General features: G+C 35.5%; 1 protein-coding gene across 3 annotated transcripts in view; it reads right to left on the bottom strand.

Moving 5' to 3' along the window:
* FAM3C (family with sequence similarity 3, member C) overlaps nt 1-16,790 on the bottom strand; it is a 47,457-nt gene that overhangs the window by 13,825 nt on the left and 16,842 nt on the right. For all 3 annotated transcript variants that reach the window (XM_011937395.1, XM_011937397.1, XM_011937396.1), the window contains 5 exons: nt 16,140-16,244; nt 9,355-9,384; nt 8,537-8,660; nt 1,467-1,525; nt 261-311 (listed from right to left, as the gene is read on the bottom strand). In XM_011937395.1, the coding sequence (XP_011792785.1) occupies nt 261-311; nt 1,467-1,525; nt 8,537-8,660; nt 9,355-9,384; nt 16,140-16,244 (369 nt within the window). The remainder of the gene's footprint in view (nt 1-260; nt 312-1,466; nt 1,526-8,536; nt 8,661-9,354; nt 9,385-16,139; nt 16,245-16,790) is intronic.

A 16,790-nucleotide genomic window follows, 5' to 3' on the forward strand; every position in this document is an offset into this window, starting at 1 on the left:
TTTTTTTTTTTTAAATCTCTATTTTGATATTACTGTCTTCAATTACACACCACAAAAATTTTCTTCTAAGAAGAACAAAGTATATAAAACATGAATGATAACTTAAATACAGCCGGACATTTAGTGAACAGAAAGTAAGGGAAATAAAATGAACTAACACAAATAGCATTATCATTCTCTCATTAATGGGCTACATTGTATTGAGGTGATTAAGGCAGTGCCAGCAAAAGAACACAGAGTCATATGTTATTTACACTTACCTCCTCCCCACATGTCAAAATATTTAGTGTCTAATACTTCTCCTGTTTTTCCTAAAAGAGATTACATTCTTATCAAATTATGCATCTGAAATACATTATACACTGTAAAACCAATAATCTTATCCAATGATTGACGTGAATTCACTAGCAGAGAAGGAATTACTTTGAGAACAACTTAAAATCTGAATCACACCCACCTGAAATATATTTTTAAAGAGTAATTTTTTAATACAACTTTCTCATTAATCTTTTAAGCCAAAGGATAAATAGAAGTTCATTACTGACTGTGGACCATTCCAATTCAGTTAGCTATATTTCATCCTTGTTTCCATATTCTGTTATTTTAAAATTACTCAAAAGTAAACCTTTTACAGAGAAGAAGTATCTCCTTGAATCAGATGCCATTTTCTACATTAAATATCAGTTTTTACAATAAAATTTACATTAACTTGCTCTATAAAATGTATTTTTTGCTATTAATGAAATAGACAAATAGATGCTGAACCTTCTACCTAAGGAAATGAAGAAAGTAGAAACACAAAAATTTACCTCTTGTTGTGAAAGTAGTAAAACATATTTTTCTATACTATGAAACTACAGTGGTTTCTAACCATCCTATATATCTTATAACCATCCCACACAGCTTTATGGAATACTTATTGTACCAGAACAGAGGATCAATATGCAGTTAGGCTTTACTTTACGGTTTCAGGTTTTCAGATTTGATTTTGAAGGGAAATTTGAGATGTTCAGGATTCAATGAACTTATTCATGCTAATTAAGCTATCAGAAGAACGTGGCCGATAATGAAAAACTACAATAAATTCTTATTCTTTGTTCCTTCGCCTACACCATTTAATAGTCCACTATCCCTTGTCATTTTACACACCTTTAATCCTGTCAACCTATCTTCCTATTATGTTAGGATTGCAAAATTCAAAGCAAGATTTTATCAATATGATGTTAGACAGCTTGTTTTCTGACAATCTTACGGGAAGTTCTTGCATAGCAAGTTAGGATACTTTCAAGAAACACACTATAAATTCTTAGACACCAAGTCTCCACCTATAGATTTTTTGTGGGGCAGGGATGGGAGAGAGGGCTTTATCATCAAGAGCAGCACTTTCTAACCTGATCCTCTGATAGTGCATTTTACTTTGGGACAGAAAAATGATTACATCCATAAGCTAAAATAATTGTTCTTACCGTTTGCCAAGGCAACATTGATCCCTCTTCCAACATTATTCTTAACACCACTCATTAAACTGAAGGGGGAGAAATTGAAATAAATTTAGAATTAAATATTGTACAATAACATATCAGAAAAATAAAGTCTTGCAAAAAAGGTTAGGAATACTATACGCATTTTCAATTGTTCAGTGCCGCAGAGGAAATTAAAAAGATCTCTACTAAGTCAGAGAAGACAGTCTAATACTGAATAATTTTAAAGCAATGTCCTTAAATAATATTTCACAAATAGAAATATATATTAAAAAATATTAGGCCTGAAATAATTGACCATTTTTGTGCTGCACTGCTTCAGATTATTCTTAAAACATGCACATTAAGCATATGTTCTGCCCCATTCTTCAGGTATCAAACGAAAGATAATCTCCTTTCTGCTCTCTTCAACACCAGCATGACATGAAACAGAAGTAAGATACTACCCCCATCTTTTAAAATCGAAAAGCTAACAGAGGGAGGGAGCACTCTTTCCTGAATGTTTTACCTAATTGTGAACATTCTCCTAGTGATTATCACCATAAAGTTCCCCCACACTAAGAAGAAATATTGCACTCATGAAATTACTGCATTGAATGACAGTCACTTACATGGTGACTACCTGAGATAATTGACTTCCACGGGCAGCTCTGACCACTAGACAAAGACAATGACACTGTAAAATGTAAGGTACCAGTGACACATTTGCTGCTTATCAGTTCAGTTTGTTCAATTGCTCAAATCAGAGTTATTAAACTAAAATTTTGAGTTCTTTTAACTCAAAACTTCAAGGTAATAGTAATACTCCCAGTGGTGTGCTGTTAAATATTTAACAACTGGTCTGTGTTTAGGAGAGAGAGGCAATATGCAAAATGTGACAACACGTGCACACACATGTCCATATATTGACAGAATCATATACACACATAAGCACATAATTTATTATAAACTACTGATATGAAGGATGTATAGTGCACAATTTCATAAATAAAATCTACAGTGTACTTTATTATAAATCTCAGTCAATTGATTCTCACAGAATGTTTTAGTTGATTTTTCAAACAACTCACATCAGCAGCTAAATTATGGTTGCAATTGATGAATGAGCTCAGTTCTAACAAATGTTGGATCTGTGCTAATGAGTAAGATAAAATAAAGAAAAACAAATAATGAAGATTCATGTTAAAATTCCACTTGCCTGTCAATGATGACTGAATCAGATAATAAGTTTTCAAATACTGGAAGACTACTTCCTATATTTTTGGTGCTATCCACCATATAACAGATATAGATATGACATATTTTCCAATTTAATCTGCGTAATATTTTCTCCCTCACTTGAAGACTTGAAGTCTAGAACTTGAGTCTGCAAACTTTTTCTGTAAAGAGAGAAAGCACTAAAGAAGCTATACGGAGATACACTCAAAAACGCTATAAATAAATCAAAAGAAACACTTTTTTAAATGTTCATGTAACTCACAGGAAGGCAGGAAAAAGAGAAAATGAAAACAAATAATAAAATAGTAGACTTAAACCCTCATATGTTAATCATTATTATAAATGAAAATAGTTTCAACATACCAAATAAAGACAGAAATTGGCACAGTGAATTAAAACAGGAACCAACTACACACTGTCTACAAGAAACTCACTTTAAATATAACGATATAGGCAGTGGAAAGTAAAAGGGTAGAAAGAGACATATCATGCAAACATTAATCAAAAGAGAAATAACTCAATTATAAAGAAACAACCCAATTTATCAATGGGCAAAGGGTTTGAATAGACATTTCTCCACAGAAGACATACAAATGGCCAATAAGCACACAAAAAGACGCTTGACATCACTAATCATCAGGGAAATGCAAATGAGATTTCACTTCACACCTACTAGGCTGGCTATAATCACTAAGTCAGATAATAACAAGTGTTGGCAAGGATGTGGAGAAATTGGAACCCTCATACACTGCTGGTGGAAATGCAAACAGATGCAGCCACTTTGGGAAACAATCTGGCAGTTCCTCAAATAATTAAACAGAGTTACCATCTGAAACAAAATCCACTCCTTGGGAGTATAAAGAAATAAAAACATATGTCCACATAAAATGTGTACATAAATGTTTCTGTAAATGTTATTCATTATAGTTAAAAAGTGGAAACAACTCAAATGTCTACCAGCTAATGAATGGGTAAACAAAATGTGGTATATCCATATAATGAACTATCATTCAGATATAAAGGAATGAAGTTCTGATACATGATATAACATGGAGGAAGACTGAAAACATTACGCTAAGAAGCCAATCACAAAAGACCAAATATTATATACCACTTATATGAACTGTCCAAAATAGGCAAATCTATAAAGACAGAAAGTAAACTAATGGTTAACTTAGGGTTTGGGGTGGAGAAGTGGGGCAGGACAAGACATAGAAGGGTATTAGCTAAGGGGTACAGAGTTTCTTTCTGAGGTATAAAAATGTTCTAAAATTGACTGTGGCAGAGATTGCATATATTTGTGAATATACAAAGCCACTGAGTGTATAATATAAATGAGTGAAATGGACGGCATGTGAATTATATCTCAAAGCTGTTTAAAAGTACTAGTTTGGAGCACATACATTTAAAAAGTTCTATGCTTCATTACTTAACTATTGGCTCAGCTGTACCAAAGAGAAGTTTCAAAATGCATTGTTCTGTTTCCTTCAGAAATACATTCAATAAGTAAACTCTATCATTAAGAAGTAACTGCTGTGATTAACAGGTTAAGTGCCAGAGTGACTTTTCCAAGTAAAGATCATCTAGGAGTATGATGTTGCATTTTACAGACTGAAATCTACCATAAAGCAAAGAAATAAAGGTAACAAAGAAGCACAATGACATAGGCTTCCCACAAGAGGGCAGCAGCTTATCAATTTTTAAAAACTGAAATTCAAACAGAAAATCTCTAACAAACAAAAAACCCACTGAGATTTAAAATGTATAAAGGTTAGTCACCCTTACTAACACAAGTTGAGATATTTTCTTTTATCCTTCATGAATATAAGGTGCCCCTCCCCACATCTCCAGGCAAAATTCTAAAGGAAATGATTACATCATCTGTAGAAATAATTGATATCTTCAAGTATAGTTTTGTTTCAAATAGCTGCTCCATGTTCTAGTTACTATCTCTTAAGATGGTGAGTTTAAAGCAGGGCTTGGCAAACTATAGCTCATGAGCCAAATCCCGCCAACTGGTTTTTTTATTTGTTTTTTTTACTACTCATGAGCTTAGAACAGTTTTTACATTTTTCAATGGTTACATTTTAAATGATTATATAAGTACCTATATAATAATCTTGATTTTACCTCTTTGCCCTCATAGCCAAAAACACTGATCCCTTGTTAAGAAAAAAAAATACCCTCAAAATAATCTCATATTCTTGCAGCAAACACTACCATTAAAATCAAAAGTAATCAATTATTCCTAACATCAAATTCATACAAATTGAAATCAAATGAATATATGCCTTAGATGAAAATTATAATTGGAACGTAAGTCAGTTCTACGGGTGCTCTAACGAGAAAGAAAAAACCTGTATCCCAGCACTCTGGGAGGTGGACGTGGGAAGACTGCTTGAACCCGAGTTCAAGACAAGCTTGGGCAACACAATGGGACCCCGTTTCCACAAAAATAGAAAAATTAGCTGCGTGTGGTGGTGTGCACCTTAGTCCCGGCTACTCAGAAGGTGGAGGTGGGAAGATTGCTTGAGTCCAGGCATTCAAAGTTGCAGTGACCTAAGATTGCGTCACTGTACTCCAGCCTGGGCAGCAGAATGAGACCCTGTCTCTAGGTAAAAAAGAAAAGAAAAAAGAAAAAAAGTAAAGTAAAAAAAAAAGCTGCAATTACTGTTTCTCCTGACACCTTAGGTTCACACCTGCGATTTTCTATTTCTAATGAGACATTTAAAACACATCTTAATCTCCATAATATATTTTGACTTAATCTACTTATGACCACCATCCTAATCATAATTATCATCTGTCTGTATCCGAGTTTCTCAAACCCGGCCTCTTATTTTAGGAGACTGACAATTCTTGTGGACCAGCTGACCTCTGCACTGAAAGATGTTTAACAGCATCTCTGGCCTCTACAAGGAGTACTTCCAAAGCTATGACAACCCAAAGTTACAATGTCCCCTGGAGAACAAAACTGTCCCCATTGAGATACAAGAATAGCAGTCTCCAAAATGAGTTACATGTACTCAGAGCAGGTACTCTGAAAATATTAAATTATCTGCTTATGTTATTTTATCTACTTACATATTTTAGTGAATGTATAAGCAATAAAGTCTGTTAGCAATAGGGAGGCAGTATCAAAGAGCTGTGGCAGTAACTGACAATGGCCTTCCAACTGTCCTCTCTATTCCACTTCCTTAATTATTTTACACAGCAGCCAGATAACTTTTCTCAACATAAATAAAATCAAGACATGCCAGAGTTTGAAATCCTTCCACAAGCTCTCAATGCACTCAGAAAAAAAGTCTCAACCCTTTACCTGCATGGCCTACAAGTTCCTATGCAGCCTGGCCCTAATTCACTTCTCTCCACAGCTGCCCAATCTTAGGGCCTTCGAGCAGGCTCTTTCCTCCTGTCTAGGATGGTCTTCCTTTCTATCCCTCAGATCTCAGAATACACATCAGTGTCTTAGAAACTGTTCCATAACCCTCGACCAAAGGTGGACACCTCTTTCCATCCACTCTTGCTGGTACTCATCACACCCTGCCGCCCTACAGGGCTGGAGTCACAATTTGTTTGTCTCAAAAAAAAAAAAAGTCTCACTCTGTGGCCCAGGCTGAAGTGCAGTGGTGTGATATCGGCTTACTGCAACTTCCACCTCTTGTGCCTCAGCCTCCCGAGTAGCTAGGATTACAGGCATGTGCCACCATGCCTGGCTAATTTTTGTATTTTAGTAGAGATGGGGTTTCACCGTGTTGGCCAAGCTGCTCTCAAACTCCTGACCTCAGGTGATCCACTTGCTTCAGCCTCCCAAAGTGCTGGGATTACAGGCGTGAGCCACCGCAACTGGCCTGGAGTCACAATTTATAAGTACACATATTTTTTTAAACATTTGTTACCCCTACTAAACCATAAGTTCCGTAACAGGAGGGATTATGCTCAAAAATACTTGCTGAACAGGTGAATAAATGACTCTCAAAAAACTTAAGACTCTTTCTTTGGACTTTAACCTGAGGCTTGGGTATAAAATCCCACCAAATATTTAATCTCTCAAGGTAATGGCAGAATGGTTCCTGAAATAAGGATGGATAGGTGGCCTGCCTCATTTAATGGTTAAAAAAACTGAAACACAAATGCTATATGACATGCCCACCATGCTAGAAGCAAATTCTCTGGCTCTAAGCCCAGTATGTATTTTACCAAGCTCCACTGTCTACACACTGTTCTCTTTTCGACCTTAGATCTTTGGCTGTTCAACTTTAGGTTGAGGGATAGAGAATAGTTTCTAAAACAGAAGTGTACTCTGAGAACCAAAGGACAAGAAGGAAGACAGCCAGGTGAAGAGTGAGGAAAGACCATCCTAAACAGAAAAGCACGCTCCAAGGTCCCAAGATCAAGAAGATCTGGAGAGAAGTGAATAAGGGTCAGGACACATAGGAACCTGTAGGCCTTGTGGGTAAACAGTTGAGCTTTTTTTCTGAGTGTGTTTTGTTGTTTACGGTTTTAATCTGTGAATTAAAAACCTGCTAGTAAAAATAGTCTGATCTCTTCTCTGAACTAAAATTTACATGCATCGAGGGGGCAGAATAGATGTCCAAGGTCATCTATGGGTTAGGTATTCTAGAAGAACTTTGTTTCTGTTATTTAGAATCAAATTTGGGGTCTATTTAACCAAACAAGATAAAAAGTGGAAATGAGAATGTTTTCAAAAACCTACAAACTTCTCAAATGCAAGTGCCTTATTACATGTCAGTAAAACAGGACTATTCTAATGAGAAATCAGAAGACATATGGATTAACAATAAATCATCATTAGAATACGGGAAAATAAAGGAAATCAGTACAGACCTTAAAGATCATCTAGCTCAAGCCCTTAATTTTACAAGAAAACTGTTGTCCCATGAGGCTCAATAAACTTCTTACAGCTAACTACCTGCAAAGGAGGCTAGGATAAAAATTTAAGAGTTTCTATATTAAAAGAAGAGGCTCATAAACAGCCAGGAAAAGCTGCCTATATGTCTCCTCTCTGCTATAAAATTATCTCTTTATTCTATATAATTAGTGACAAATTTATTATTTTATATTAAGTTTAAACAAGCTCCCATGTCTACTTTTCTAGGCAATAGCATATTAAAAGCAACTAACTAAAAGTAGGGTTTGCAATTTCAGCAGCAGGAACTTGCAAGCAACAGTTGACACTGAGGTAGGATACTAAAAATCCTAAAAAACCATCCTTTAGAAAGCATTTCAACATAGGAAACCATTCAGCTTAGAGGCAAGCAGTTTGTACTGCAATGGAACTGAGGTTATTTCACCCTTCAACAAGCAGCACTCAAATATTTTAAATGAAAGATGTTGGTTTATAAGAGAATGCATTCATTATCCAGGCCAATGTTGCAAACAGGATTTTTGCCATGATGAAAATGCTCTCTCTGCTGTTCCATTTGGTGACCATGAGCCACATGTGGCCACTGAACACCTGAAATGTGGTGATGGATATCAAGGAACTGAACTTTTTAGTTAAGTGAATTAACTTTCTTCCTAATATTTAAGGATCAAAATTAAATAGCCACCTGTGTTTTGTTGCTAGTAAATGGAATAGTGCAGATCTAGAGAATTCACTCAGAGGAAATCTCTTGTCTCTATCAAGCCAAATAAGTGTTATTAAAATTTAAGAACTTTAAGGCCCCTTGAATTCATGAGAAAAAAAACTGTATAATAAAAACTGAAATCACTTTCCATTAATAAAGTATGCCTAATACATTTTCAAAATATCCATTAAACTCAGGCTGTAATTTAATAGCATACCTTAGAGTCTCAAGTTACCAAATACTTACACATTATCTTCCAGGCAGATTTTGGGTCCCACCACGTTGGCTGCTCCACTTGCCATTTTAAAAGCAAAATGTTTCTCAGGGCAAGCTTTTGAGATCCCACACTTATATCTGGGAGGCTTTGTAGCTTTGGGGGAGAAAATATGATTTCTTTTTAAAGAAAACAAATTAATAGACTTTCCCACACTTTATTTTAAATCTCAAACCACAAAGGGCATTATGTAAAACATCAAAATACACATATATTAAATTACACGCTAATTTTTTCCCCTGAGGGTTTCAAAGAACCTCAAATTTTTTTTAAAAAAAAAACAGCAACAAAAAAACCCACAACAGACACCAGAACTTCCTAGGAAACAAACTAATAATGGGTGTAAATGGTCAAGTAATACAAACTTCATTAGGGTAAATACATTTTATCTAACTATAAGTTTATTTTTAAATTTCAGGATGTGGGAGGTTCTGAATGTTACTTTGCACTTCTAGTCCATATATGCACAAAAAATCGTCACCTCCAGGATCATTACAAAAAGCCTAATGTTCCACTGACTACCTGCCCATGTACAGTATTGTCTCTTACTCCTTCTCACACCAATTTCTGTACTTATAATAATGGAGCTGAAAAACACAAAATATCCATTATGAATAATTATCCAAAATATTTGGGCTGTCCAATCAAACAGCATCCTTGTAACTTTAAAAAGCAATTTCTAAATCAGTTTTTCCTCACACTGAAATACTGACACTTTGAATATAAGCTCTCATATGCCTAAGATAAGGCAGAATAAATCATACATAAAAAATTGAGATGAAATACTTACAACGTGCAGCTGTGTCCAATGCTGATCTTGCTGAAAAAAAAAAAAAAACTTTTGTTAGAAGGAATTAGCCTACTGGCAAGTATCCACTTTTAAAATATATTTAGGCCCACAAAAATAAGTGTTCAAATAATCATTCAGTATATAATAAAACATGAATATCACTTCTTAAGAAAAAGTGAGAAAGTAACTTCACCCTGTACATTCATTATAAACTATTAAATAATTATGGAGGGTAGTATTTTATTACTGATAAAACATTTTATTTTTCCCTTTCCATTTTGTTTTGAACTTTATTTACTATAAATTTAAATTTCAATCAGGAAGTTACTCTACAAACTTACCTTTCAATGTTTATGAACATAAATTTGATGAATATGATGGTGTTTAAAAGTTGTTGCTGCTGTATGGTATTGTGAAGACATGCAAAAGCCCCAGAGAATATACATGAACCTATCTTAGTGGTGAGGTCAGGAGATTGCGAGGGCCAGGGAGGGGGATGAGGAAGGTCATTACTAAAAGATTTATAATTTATCAGCTCAAGGAAACCATGAGATCAAATCTTAACTTGAATGTAGTAGTTCTTAACCTGACCATCTATCATAATTATAGTTAGGGCTTTTTAAAAGCACTAACATCTGATCTCAGCCCAAGAGATTATAACTCAGATCATCAAAGTACTGTGGACAGCCATTTCCTGATTTGACTAATAAGTATGCAGTGTGATAAATCTTAACCAGCTGTCTTGCTATAAATAGTCACACAGTTTTAGTTCTGTACTATTTTAGATAATTGTGAATTTCCTGTAGGTCCAATACTCAAATTGGTAAGCTGAAAGTTAAAAGACTGTATTGAAATGTTTAAAAAGAGGAAAATGACCAAGTAAATAAAAGTTCATTAACTCAATAGAACACTCAGTAGAATATTATGCACCATTAAAGTCATAAAGGTAATATAACACTGAAAAAGCTTAATGCCCAGAACAAAGCAGAAAACAAACCTTATCTACACTCAGTTTGGGGGAAAAAAAAACTTTACTGGGATACAATTTTGGGAAAATCAGTTTTTTAATCATCAGGCTTTTAAGCAAATAACATCACCTCCATTTAATTTGTGTAAGAGTAAGGAGAGTACATGCTTTAAGGTGAAGAAACTCCTGTGAAAGACTTCTTTCCAGAAGAAAGCTCATTTTTATCCAATACACATCAAAATCAAAAGCCCTGTACTAAGTCTGCAATTCTGAAAATACTAGCATCCGGTGGCCAAACAGGTACATTAATTTTCATAAACAGTTGTCCAAGTATAGAATACAAGCACAACATATAAACACCAAAATCCCTCCTCTCCTACAATTTTTTCCCCTCAAACTACACTGATAGCTTTAATCCTTAATTTCTTTCTGCATATACATTTAACTGCAAGGAACAATAATAAACATTTGTTACTGCATTTCATCAATGAATGTCTTTCAGTAAGTCAGGCTAATGAATGAGAACTATTTTGTACTTTAGTTTTTAATAATGTCTCAAGTAATTTATGTATACACTATATATCAATGGTTTAAATCTGAAAAGGTGAAAATAAATAAATTCAATAGAACATTAAGTACTTATGGCCAGGCACAGTGGCTCACGCCTGTAATCCCAGCACTTTGGGAGGCCGAGGTGGGCGGATCATGAGCTCAGGAGATCGAGACCATCCTGGCTAACACAGTGAAATCCCGTCTCTACTAAAAATACAAAAACAAATTAGCCGGGCGTGGTGGCGCGTGCCCGGAGTCCCAGCTACCCAGGAGGCTGAGGCAGGAGAATGGCATGAACCCGGGAGGAGAAGCTTGCAGTGAGCAGAGACTGCGCCACTGCACTCCAGCCTGGGCAACAGAGCGAGTGAGACTCCACCTCAAAAAAAAAAAAAAAAAAAAAAAGAAAAAAAAAAGAACATTAAGTACTTATTACAGCAATATAGACAAAAATAATTTAGATTGTATTCAGTTCATTTGCTAGCTAAGTATTCATACTGAAAACAAACACTACATTAACCCACAATCTGAATAAGATTGGTGAATTGTATCCGTGTTGATGTCCTGATTGTGACAGTATATTACAGTTTTGTAAGATATTACCAATGGGAGAAAATGAGTAAACGGTATGCACCATCTCTCTGTATATTCAAATGGATTTGTAAAAGATAATACAATTATCTTAAAATAAAGTTTCACAAAAAATTGTTTTTAAAATTCATAATCGACATTGGTAATTTCAACTACTAATTGTGGGAAAAATTGTCATTCTTCCTTTCTACAAATGTGTTTTATTTTTCTAAAATAATATATACAATAAACATAAATCTACATAATTTATAGAAACTGTCAAGTAAGTTAAAAAATGGAAACCTAATCACCAAAAGAACTGTTTTTAATCTTATGGGTCCTTAAGATAATGATTATAGCAAGAATCCTCCTACTGGATGAAACATGTTACCCTTTCATATACTAAGACGCTATACAAATGACACAGATAACCACATATCCATCTTCCGTAAGATAGTCTGAAATGAGAATTAAAATAAAACCACACAGTTAAATTTTGGCCAATTCAATAGATTGGCAACCAGTAAGGTTACAAAGTACTACACTTCAGTTTTGAAATGAAAATAACCATCTGCCCTAATAATGTCTAAATCAAATAGTTAAAATGCACACAAAAACACCTGCAGGTTCTCAACATCAGGAAAAATCAAAAAATAAAAAGTAGGAGATTAAAGTAGCTCAACGTCTGTTCATAGGTGACTACCAGTGATTTTCCAACTAACACAGCTTTATGTGAATCTCACTTTGGAAATACTCCTTTCCATGTAGAAATCCTAATTCTCTGTTACCTACATTTATTTTCACTCAATCAGCATTTACCATCTGCAGCACCCAGTGCTAGATGCTGGGTGAAGCACCAAAAGATCGCCTTTAAGACTCACTCTTGGGTGAAGGGAGACACAGGAAAAAGAGGAAAAAAAGAAAAAAAAAATTATATAACGCAAGGCAGATTAAAATCAGTGCCAAACTGAAATATAAGTACTATGTGATTAGAAAAAATGTTCAGAAAAAAGGAGCAATATATTCTTAAAGAGGGAGGTTCAAACACAATTTATTCCAAAGAAGGGGAATTTATGCAAAGTTCTAAAAAATGAGAAAGATATGCAGGGTGAGGAACCAGGACGAGCAAAGGCCAGGGTAGAAAGGACAGGAGGGGATCTGAAGCTGTATGCAGACTGGCACAACAGTGTGACCCAGGCAGGAAGGAGGGGTGAAGAACAGCTGAGAAAGGCAGGCTGGGGGATTTGGGTGCCACCCTAAGTAAGGAGTTTGGACTTTTAAGACTGCTGAGTTTTAAGAAAATGGCTCTGAAAGTGGCGAGATAGGCAGATATCAGAGATGAGAAAAGACATAGGAACATCACTATGATGTTCATAAAAACAGTCCAGATTAGAGATGAAGATCCAAATGGGGCCAAAGATGGGGGACAAAGGATGAGGACAGACATGACTGGTATCACCAGAGAGGAACCACCAGCTGCATGTGCACAGTGACTATACCACACTGTAGCTTCACCCAGCCTTCTTTTCAATCTTATAAAACAGTGGGTCTTTTCCCATGTAACTTCTATTTGTTCCAATGGTCCCACTGCCTCCCTTCTCCCAAACATCCTCCTTTTCTTGCCGGTTCACTCTCTTGGCGTTCATTTGTCCTTCACTGAACTTTCATCCAAGGCCTATAGACAAGTGAAAGCCTATTACTCTAAAAAAGAAAAATACGTGCAACTTGCTTTTGAGTCAAACTACCATCTCATAAGCTTCTTCTCTTACCATCAACGTGTCTTAGAAGAATTAAGTATCCACACTGCTTCCAAAGCCACATGGAACAAGTCCTCTGTGCCTTCAATATGGTTTCCACCCCATCATTCAACTGAAACCAGATGTGCTCTCAAAGGCCACCAGACTGGCCACTACGTAGTAATACAAGTACACAGACCAGAACAAGTAAAGTAATATCTCACTATACTTTGCAATAACTACTTTCATGCTGGAACCTAGATGCTTCATTTTTAGGATGTGTGCTGAAAAATAAACAAGTTTAGGAGGAAACTAACCACTTTATCAAGAGAAATGGCTGAAAGGGAGGATTCCATTAATGGAAAGGATGAAAACTTGTAAAGGAAGGTCTGGTGGACAATGACTACGATGTAACTGAGGGATCACTGATGAAGAAGGGGCTCTAGCCGGCAGAGACAAGATCAGTGAACTGAAATTACTTGGGAGTACAAAAGGCAGAATTCAGTGCAATACAGGTTAAGTATCCCTTATCTAAAATGCTTAGGACCAGAAGTATTTTGGATATGGGATTTTTTCAGATTTTAGAATATTTGCATTATACTTACCAGTTGAGCATCTCTAATCCAAAAATCTGAAATCTAAAATGCTCCAAAGAGAATTTTCTTTTGAGTATCATGTCGATGTTCAAAAAGTTTCAGATTCTGGAGCATTTCAGATTTTGAATTTTCTGATTAGGGATGTTCAACTTGCACAAGAAAGTACTTTTAAGGAGTCACTGTAAGAAAAGTCACCTGAAAAGGTTTATGCCAAAACTGAAGACTACGTATCAGAACTGTCCAAAGCCTTGATACTCAGTATGCAATCCATGGATAGGGATCTCAACATCACGTTGGAGCTGTCAGAAACGCAGAATCTCAGGCCCCACTTCAGACACCAACTCAGAAATCTGCATTTACCAAGATTCTCTGGAGATTCTTGTGGATTTCAAGTTTGAGAAAAACTGGAATAACAGTCTTGAGATTAAATGTGAAAGGGAGTGATATGGTTTGGCTGTGTCCCTACCAAATCTCATCTTGAAATGTAGTTCCCATAATCCCTATGTGTCATGGGAGGGACCTGGTAGAAGGTAATTGAATCCTGGGGGAAATTACCTCCATGCTATTCTCACAATAGTGAGTTCTCACAGGATCTGATGGTTTTATAAGGAACTTCCCCTCGTTTCACTCTGCACTTCTCCTTTCTGCCACCAAGAATAGCATGTTTACTACCCTTCTGCCATGATTGTCAGTTTCCTGAGGCCACCCCAGCCCTGCAGAACTGTCAGACAACTAAACCTCTTTCCTTTATAAATAACCTAGTCTGGCGTATTTCTTCACAGCAGCATGAGAACCTAACATGGAAACTGAATTAAGTCTTGGGGACTTGACTTTTCAAACATAAATTTATGGAAAGCAAAACTCAGTAGTCCAGAGATCTCAGTTCTTTCATTTGACTTCTGCCTACTAGATCAAAATATGGTTTCTAGGGTTTATAGTCTCACTTTTCATGCATAATTATTTAATATTATAAGCAACAATTTAGTCATAGCTTACTCAATGTAGGTACAAGGATCTATGAAGAATCTCATTGTTTCTCTAGCTTCAATCTCTACAAAAACAGTTTCCAGAAGAGATTCAGAATTATAGTCAGGTGCTGCCTAATGACGTTTCAGTCAACAACAGACCATATAGAGAGTGGTAGTGCCATCAGATTATAGTACTACGTTTTTACTGTACCTTTTCCAAGTTCAGATATATACTTAGCATTGTGTTCAACTGCCTACAGAATTCCGTACAGTAACATGCTGTACAGGTTTGTAGCCTAGGAGGAACAGGTTATACAATGTAGCCAAGGTGTGTGGTAGTCTATAGCATCTATATTTGTGTAAGTACACTCCATGATGTTCTCACAATGACAAAAATCACCTAATGATGCATTTTTCAGAATGTATCCCCACATTAGGTGACGCATGACTGTAATCTTATATAGCGCCTTGGTTAAATAATTGTTTTCCACTTTCATATGTCAAAATTAAATTCTATTATTCAGTCTCATAATGGTATATTTATAGAAAAGAAATGCATACTTGGCAATTATTTGAGATTCAATAAGATACTCACACACAATCATCTACAATAGCACTATGTATAACTGGTTCATCTGAAAACATTTCAAATGTTATTTTATGAACATAAGGATTCTGTTAAAAAACTGGGTTAAGGTACCTTATAATGGTACATTTACAGTATGGCAACATTAAATGAGTGGGTTAGAAAAAAAATGCCACAGAGGGAAAATAAGGGTAAGAAAGCACAATGGATTTCTTTCTTTTTTTTTTTTTTAAGAGATGAGGTTTTACTCCGTCACCCAGGCTGGAGTGCAGTGTGGCATGATCATAGCTCACTGCAGCCTGGAACTCCTGGGCTCAAGTGATCCTCCCACCTTAGCCTCCCGAGTAGCTAGAATTACAGGTGCAAGCCACCACAGCCAGCTGCAAGATGGATTTCTACGGCTGGTATCTAAAATGCATTACTGTGACTCCTAATCATATGGTTAACTGAGGGCTAGATTTGGCTTCAAGTTTTCTAGCAACCAACTCAAACAGGAAAACAATATAAGCCTGGAGGTATTTTATGTTTTAGAATGTGCACTTAGAATGCCATGATTAATGCCCCTAAAAATGTGTAAAATAGACTCATTACATATATATTCAAAATGCTGAATAGAAAGAAGATTCATGTTTTATACTAAATTAATTCCAAGGTATCTTATTATATACTGTAAAATACTCTAACAAATCACATTTATGGATACGTAACAATTACATTTCCTTTTCTAGCACTGAGTGACTCAGTGCTAATACCTGATAAAACTTTAGGCCACATCAAAAATAAGATTTAAGAAAGGAACAAAATAAAACTTACCAAATAGATTTCCTAAACTTGCATCCATTTTTATTTCAAATACTTGAGAAATAACATAAAATGTCAGTAAAAACACTGCCACAGCTACCACCAATTTTGCAGCACCTAAAAGGCAGAAATATTTCAGCATAACTTTGTAAGCCCACAGAACTTTTATTCTGTATTTCTATGAAAAATGTTTATAAATTTTTTTAAGGTTAATAAATTTCTACTTTTTATCTATTAGATCTTAATTTTACATGAGATACACAAAAATTATACAAACAATTCATCAAGATAAAGAACTTTCCTGACCAAAGAATTCTCAGATTTTCTAGCTATCTAGACAAAGGACTGCTTGAACCATCTGCCTAGTTTTACATGCAAAAAAATTACCTACTAGTTGCTGACAACAAAAACGTGTCAAGACTAATGGAACACCACCAAGTTTGTTGAATGGCAGATTCCTTATCCTTCATAAATATAAGGAGTAATACTATATAGGATTTTTCAAAAACAATGGACCTTCTGGGGATGCTAAGGCCACAATGTCCACTAAGCAAGGAATTCTTGAGTGACATGTTACAGATTTATTGTCCTATCACTACCCAACACGTCTCCTGGAGCTACGTAGGCCCTCCTGGTATGGTGATCAACAAAGCCTTCCCCTTC

The sequence above is a fragment of the Colobus angolensis genome, unplaced genomic scaffold (assembly GCF_000951035.1).
Source record: "Colobus angolensis palliatus isolate OR3802 unplaced genomic scaffold, Cang.pa_1.0 Scaffold163, whole genome shotgun sequence".
NCBI lineage: Eukaryota > Metazoa > Chordata > Mammalia > Primates > Cercopithecidae > Colobus > Colobus angolensis.